The 7,759-nt window shown below is 39.7% G+C and overlaps 1 protein-coding gene across 1 annotated transcript; it reads left to right on the top strand.

Moving 5' to 3' along the window:
* The first annotated feature begins 4,117 nt into the window (after positions 1-4,117).
* On the top strand, positions 4,118-5,714 carry LOC132851595 (ribonuclease P protein subunit p25-like protein). The gene has a single exon (XM_060878564.1). It carries the CDS (start codon positions 4,511-4,513, stop codon positions 5,198-5,200), a length of 690 nt encoding a protein of 229 aa, XP_060734547.1. The 5' UTR covers positions 4,118-4,510; the 3' UTR covers positions 5,201-5,714.
* The last annotated feature ends 2,045 nt before the right edge of the window (positions 5,715-7,759 follow it).

The raw sequence follows: 7,759 nt of genomic DNA, 5'->3' as shown, positions 1-7,759 counted from the left end.
GTAGAGCGTAAGTTCTCTGGCATGTAGGTTTTGGTAGCAGGACAGTCGTCCAGAGGCGGAGAAAGCGCATTGGCCTGAGAAATCTGAGTCATGATGTCCCATCGGATGGGAGCGATAATCTGCGCCTCGGGAATGATGGGCTCTGTCTGAGGGGGCTGGTCAGGTTCATTGCTAAGGCGGGACAGTGCGTCGGCTTTGATATTCTTCAAACTGGGTCTGTAAGTTACTGTGAAGCGAAAGCATGTGAAAAACATAGCCCATCGTGCCTGACGGGGGTTCATTCGCTTGGTCGAGCGTAGGTATTCAAGGTTCTTATGATCCGTGATAACCGTGAACGGATGCTGAGCGCCCTCCAGCCAGTGTCGCCACTCTTCGAAGGCCGGCTTCTTGGCCAATAGCTCACGATCCCCCACGTCGTAATTGCGTTCAGCGGGAGATTTCTTGGAGAAGTAAGCACAAGGAAACATCTTGTTAGACTGACCTTGTCGCTGCGAAAAGACCACTCCGATGCCAGTACTGGAGGCATCCACATCGACGACAAACGGTCGAGCCAGGTCAGGGTGGTGCAGGATGGGAGCAGAAGTAAAGCACTCCTTCAGCAGGTGAAAGGCTCTGATCGCTTCAGGTGACCACATGAGACGGGACGATGCTTTCTTTGTCATAGAAGTGAGCGGCGCCGTGATCGTACTGAATCCACGGATGAAGCGACGGTAGAAATTAGCGAACCCGAGGAAGCGTTGTAGCTCCTTGACGGTTTGGGGGCGGGGCCACTTCAACACTGCCTCCACTTTGGACTCGTCCATGGCGACCCCCCCGGCGGAGATGACATAGCCTAGGAACGACATGGAGGTTTTGTGGAACTCACACTTCTCTGCCTTTGCGTAGAGCTGATGTTGGATCAGTCGCTTTAACACTGCCCGTACGTGCTGGACGTGAGCCTCCATGGTCTCGGAATATATCAAGATGTCGTCGATGTATACAATTACCCATCGATCCAGCATATCTCGGAACACGTCGTTGATGAAAGATTGGAACACTGACGGACTGTTAGCAAGACCGAACGGCATGAACAAATATTCATAATGACCGGATTGTGTGGAGAAGGCGGTCTTCCATTCGTCTCCCTCTCCGATGCGGATAAGATTATAAGCGCTGCGCAAGTCCAATTTTGTGAAGAACCTGGCTTTGCGCAGCTGTTCCAGGGCTGAGGGGACAAGTGGGAGTGGATAGCGAAAATTCACAGTGGTTTCATTTACCGCTCGATAATTTATGCATGGGCGGAGCCCTCCATCTTTCTTCATCACTTCTGTACTGCTAGTTAGATTGGTTGTGTGCATGTGTGTATGTGTGTGTGCGTGTGTGTGTGTGTGTGTGTGTGTTGCAAAAATGTGGCATCGCATCCAGCATGCAGTCCTCCTTTTCTTCCAGTGTTCCCAGAATAGTCTTTACCACAATATAAACAAGGATAAAGAACTTATAGAGGAATTAAGCCTCATTTACTGATTTGTAAATTGTTTTTACTACATATACCCAGATTTTAAACCTATTCTATTACTAGTTCACTAGGTTCAGGGCGTAAAAGTAACATCCAGAACATTTTGTGAAAACCAGCCGTGCAGTTTTATGTTATAGGCCTAAATTATAAGATAAATAAAGCTAATGATTAAATTACGACCAAAGAAATTATATTGTACAAGCAGAGGGTGTGCTGTTGTCCGTAAAAAAAGCTGGAAACTGTAAACTAATACCTCAGCTGGTGGAAGATTTAACACATTTACTATCTCACTTATAAGGGAAAGAATATTTAAAGATTAATTTTTTCAAAATAACGTTTTAGATCCTACATTTCCAGCACTTTTAACAATTTTCAAAATACCAGTTTCTCGGATTGATGCACTCACTCATTATCTGGAGATCTTCTTACATCTTTCATTTGTACTCTATCACGAAGTGTAGTATGTCATGTCAGACCATGTTCTTATGTGAGACTAATTAACTTCCACTCTTTGCTTTCTTTTCTTTTTTTTTTTTTTTAGTAGTTTAGTTGCCCTGTGTGCATTTTTCCTTTTACAGAGTTTTGTAGATGTCATTAAATGCAAATGGTGTACCAAATCACCCGAAACAGCAAAATCATTCACAATGTTGAAAAGGGGAACTAATAATAAGCTCAGTGGTTAAGACGAATAACTGATCAGAAGGTTGTGAGTTTGAATCCCGAGTCCTCTAATCTGCCACTTTTGTGCTCTTGAGCAACACTCTTGAGTACTCCTCAATTATTTAGTTGTAAATATAAATATAATATATATAAATATATTAAATATATATAGATAAATAAATATATATAGATAAATATAATAAATGCCGCAAATGTAACAACAGTACCAATACAAAATTATGTATTATGCACAACCAGGTTAAGTACTATGCTGACTTTAGAAAATGGCAGATGCTAGCATTCATGACTGAAAAAAAAAATATTTATTCCGCAACAAAGCTGCATTTCCTCTACGATCTAATTTATAATATAATATAATATAATATAATATAATATAATATAATATAATATAATATAATATAATATAATATAATAGTATTTATAAAACCCCCGACTTGGGGTTTGATCTCGTCTCTGCCCTGTGTGTGTGGAGTTTGTATGTTCTCCCCATACTTACAGTGCTTTCTTTGGGTATTCTGGTTTCCTTCAACAGTCCAAAGACATGCATCATAAGCATCTTTAAATTGTCCCTTGTGTGTGATTGTGTGTGTGAAAGTGTATGCAATTGTATCTTGAGATGGTTTGGCACTCTGTCAAGGGTGTCTCTCGCCCTGTGACCCGAGTTCCCAGAGAAAAGCTCCAGGCTTCACATGACGCTACGTAGGATAAATGGATTGATGGATAATCGATGGTAGTAGTAATAAGAAAAAGAAGAAGAAGAAAAGAAGAAGAAGAAGACTAAAACCAACTACAGAAATTATACTATTTATTGTTGCTGTTCATGTTGTTGTTGTTAGTTGTGGTGTTGTTGGTGTTTGGCATGCATGCACAAAGATATAATAATTCCAATAAATAATTAGAACAATTCCTGCAAAGTACCTGAAAATATATGCCACCTTTTGGTCCAACCATTCAATGAGACCCGTTGATACAAATCCCTAGATAGCTTTTTAATATAAGAATCAGTCTTGTTCACTGCCAACTTTCCCAAGGAGGTCATCTCAGTGCTGAAAACATTAACATTATGCAAATAGTAAAGTGCAAATACATCTACAAGGAAAAAAAAGGCTAAGTACAGTGCAATTTAATGCCCCTGACTTTCAGCAGGAGCGTGAAGGATGTTTTCAATTAGAAGTGAGATAATTTCATTCATTGCTACACCCGCTGAAATTGCACTTTTACAAGCTTGACTGACTCCCTATTTCAGAGTTGCAGGTTAATGAGTCATGTACATTGAGCACATGCACTGGAACGTCCTCTAAACAGATTGAAACAAGTTGCTTAAACCTGTGCCTTTGGTCTTAAAGGAATAGACTTCCACCTACTTTCAGCCAATGTGAATTAGCTAGTGAAGGGAGAAATTTTGTCATTCAAAGGAGGCTCCTGTACCTTTAAGAAGGATGAAATATTTCAGTCTTGAGCCACCCCCCTGCCTATTCCCACTAACTCGTACAGACTCTCCCCCCGCTCGCATTTATGTACCAGTGCTGCTCCTCTCTGCATCTTTGAAAGGGACTGGAGTGCTGACTTTGTCACTTGAAAAAAACCTTAAGAGAATGCGGTGCATGTCCCAACCAAGCCTGAAGCTGCCAGAAGACTGAGGAAAAAAAGCAATATTTCCATCAGAGGTGCTGCTTCATGGATTCAAGCAAGGAGAAAAGAAGACAGGATAGCAAAGAGGAGCAGAGGGCACTACAGAAGAGTAAAGTTACATCTTGATGAAAATTTTGTTTGAATTATTTGCCCAAATGATGACTAATATCCTGTAATCAGCCTCCAGGTTTGAAGAAAGAAGAAACACACAAGAGGAGTGTTTATAAAGTTCATCGGAAAATAACATCATGAAATTTGTTTATGGGAAATCTTCAGGACTCTAAAGAAGAGGTAATGTCTTTCAGTTTGAAGACAGAGGACATTTGCAGCATTACATTAAGATTTTAGAAATAATTTCTGCCTGAATTTGCTGTTTGATGTGTCCTTGTTTGTCAGAACTAATTGACAAGCAGTTTTGGATGGTCTTTATTGGGCAGCTAATTGATTAGGTGACATTTTAATGTTTTTGAACGTAAACAAAAAACTGCTCATGATAAATTATGTAAAACTAGATTAAGTAAAACTAGGAGAGAGAAATTGTTTTACCGATCAAAACATCAGCGAGCTGGTTGGATTGTGTGTAACTGAAAAAAAATCCGAAATGTGGGAATAATTGAAGCATGCTCGAAGAGTTTATAGCTGGAATTGTTTCAGAGACTCAGCTTGACTGGTTAAAGCTCCTGAGGATACAGAAGTGCGCTTATGGATCTGAGCATTGTGAAAGATGAGCATGTACCCTTCCCGGTTGAGACAACTGCCGCTCATCACACCTCTGCTCCTCCTGTCCTGACCTCTCACAGTCCAGTTCTGAATCAGGGTCTTGCGGCTGGCTTTAAGAGGGTGTTTCGGACAGAGGAGGATAGCCCATGCCCATTTCCCGGGCTGCTCCCAGGCGTTTTGGAGATGCGCGTTAAAGAAGGCAGCAAGATCCGCAACCTGATGGGCTTTGCTATGGCACGGATGCAGTGCAAGGAAGGAAATAGCGAACAGGTCGGACTGAGACAGGTGGTGTTCACTGGGTCGGGTCGGGCTGTCACCAAAACCATCACTTGTGTAGAGATAATGAAGAGAAAAGTGGGTGGACTCCACCAGCTAACTAAACTGCGCTATAAAGGTATTCGGGAGCTGTGGGAGAGTCAGGAAGGAGGCGGTGCCAAAATGACCGTCCACAGAACTGTGCCATCTATCAGTATCCTTCTCTCCAAGGACCCGCTGAACCCCCTTGAGCCAGGATATCAGCCCCCTGAGATGCAGAGCGTGCTCTGGGAGGAAAGACAAGATAGTGATGCAGTGTGTAGTGACGCAGGAAAGAGGCAGTTTGACTACAATGTCATACAGAGCGAAACACAGTCAAAAAGATTTTGCCCTCAAGGTGGAATCTCTTTAAATTAACCATTCTGGCTAATGGGGTGATCAGAACCACTTGCTGAGACTGCAAAGCTTTTGCAGAGGAAATCTGAAGGTAGTTTGTTTGCACAGTTTGTTATAATATTTACAGACTGTGCTTTGGACTGAAATGACAAATGGAAATCAAGCCTTCAGCTGGACTGGATAAGTTTATCTGCTCATTTCTATTACAGTATATATGTACACTTGCACGTTTTGCCACCGTATGGTACCACTACTTCTCTCTCCATTGTTCACTGCCGGTGCTTAATGTTTCTATGGATGTGAGTAGTGTGAAAAGTTGTCTCCTTTGTAATTAAACACAGTATACTCATACTTAATTAGCACAAACTCTTTTGCATAAAAGTGCAACTCTTCAGCACAAGGTGAGCGGATTTTACCACCAAGGGAAAAAAGCATTAGATTTAAATAAATGAATAAGCTTACAAGCTGAAGTTGTGACTGGATTCACCCTGTCATAATCACAGACATAGAAAAGAATGCTGTATTAAATGAAAAAAAGAATAATTTGTTTCCATGAAGACAATAAATGATGAAGACATGCAAATAAATAAGTTTAACTGTTCGTATTGGGGAAGAAAATACAGATTTTTGTGTGTGTTTGTTTTCTACAAAGATAGTCTGATAATCTGATAATCATTGATGAAATCATCTGTTGATAATCATCTGGTGTTTATGGTGTTTAGGGTGAAAGACAGAAATAAAAAAGGGACATATAGGAATAATATATATAATGTATATAAATTAACCTTATTGTCATTCCCAGTCACACCTCTCATTATTTAGTTGATACCAAATCTCCAAATCTTACCAAATCTCACTGACTAAACAGATCGAATTGAATTTTTTGATCAGTATCATATCTAAAGTTTCCTGGTGCAGATCAAAGCCTACATGCTCTTTGAACTGACTTTTCTGCAGTGGTTATAGATACAGGGTGTTAAGATAGGACATCCATCATTATAGGACAAAGATGACAGTGTGTCTACGGGGCATCTCATCCGAGTGAAGTTCTTGAACCATGAGTGACTTTATAATACATTTTTTGAAATGTAACCTGAGGATATTTCTTATGATCGTAATGAAAATCTCTGAAGCTTAAAGATCACTTAATGCATTTAATTTATCGCTCACACCCATGTAATGGATTTGTATAATACGTAGCAACGAAAAGGATTCAATTTTGCCAGCGTCCTTGCAGTCTCATTACGGGGTTGCATTGGCCTGTGGATGAAATACAAAGCAATTCTTAGAAACACTGAGTGGTATTTGAGTGGTCTTTAATGGTTTCCCGAGGTTCTATTGTCTTCAGTAGACATACAATTAACCTCCCTGTTCAGTTCAGAGGAGGGAAAGAAAGTGCTCTGCTGAACCAAGGGTTAGGATTGTGAAGTGATTGCAGTTGCTAAAAAACTCGAACCGAACAAACTTTCCAGTTGTGAGGACGTGCTAAAGGTTATCTGTGAGTGTTTATCGCTGACTTAACAGCTTTCATCCAGCACACTATATATATAGGCCTCAGTTTCTATCTCACATACCTTATATCAGCTGATAGCTTTAAGATACAGGCTGGGGAGCAATGAGTAGAATGAGTGGAGATGTGATTAGAAAAGAAGTAAACACTAGACTTGAGATTATTTAATTCACACAGCAAATTAATATTTTCAGAGGTGCAGAAGGTACTAAGGTGTTTAAATATATATATATATAAAACTAATTTTCAAGAATGTTACTGATTATGTTAAATTTGTCCCAAACGTAAAAGACCTGTTTGTTTACGTTAAAAGTAAGATAAGACAAGAAGACCAAACACCAGGAATATCAGATAATATGAATTACGAGCCTTGCACAATGTCATTGCTAAAGAAGTGATGGCGGTGAATTGTGAAGCTAATTCTGTACGGAAAAACTGTCTGTAAATACTGTACGGAAAATTAACCTGATATCTTAATGCATTTACTGCATTGTTTAAATAATGAAAAATAAAAAGAGTAAATATTTATTTCAAAGAACCTGAATTCTAGACCCATAGTTTAATTTTAAACGACTACAAAAAAACAACAAAACAATCTGCTCAGAAGATGGAAACAGGTGGTTTAATCAGTTTGAGTATAAATTATTTACACATGACATTCAGATGCAAACTTATCAAAACGAATACTATTATTATCCTTTACCGTGCCATATTTGTTGTTCATCATTAAGGTATGTTTGTAAAAGCAAACGTTAATTAATTGCGTCCTAACATTTGTCCTATAAATTTTGCACCCAAATGTTCGTACTATATAACGCTAATGGGATTGCTGTGTATGGGGACGTCTGGAGTCTGTCACTCCGTCTTTTAACCACTGTTGCGTCAGTCAGCTTTGTGCTCAGGTCTTCATCGGTGAACATTTGAAGACTTCTGCAGAAAGGAATTAGTGTGAAGTCTGTAATTAGCTCCTGGTTACACAATTCCACTTGACTACAAACTGTTGTACAAAGAACATTATTTACATTTGCATTATTTCCTGTACAGTTTCATCAAAATGAGGAGTCTGGTTT

Source organism: Tachysurus vachellii, chromosome 9 (assembly GCF_030014155.1).
Source record: "Tachysurus vachellii isolate PV-2020 chromosome 9, HZAU_Pvac_v1, whole genome shotgun sequence".
NCBI lineage: Eukaryota > Metazoa > Chordata > Actinopteri > Siluriformes > Bagridae > Tachysurus > Tachysurus vachellii.
This window is presented reverse-complemented; position numbering and strand designations above follow the sequence as displayed.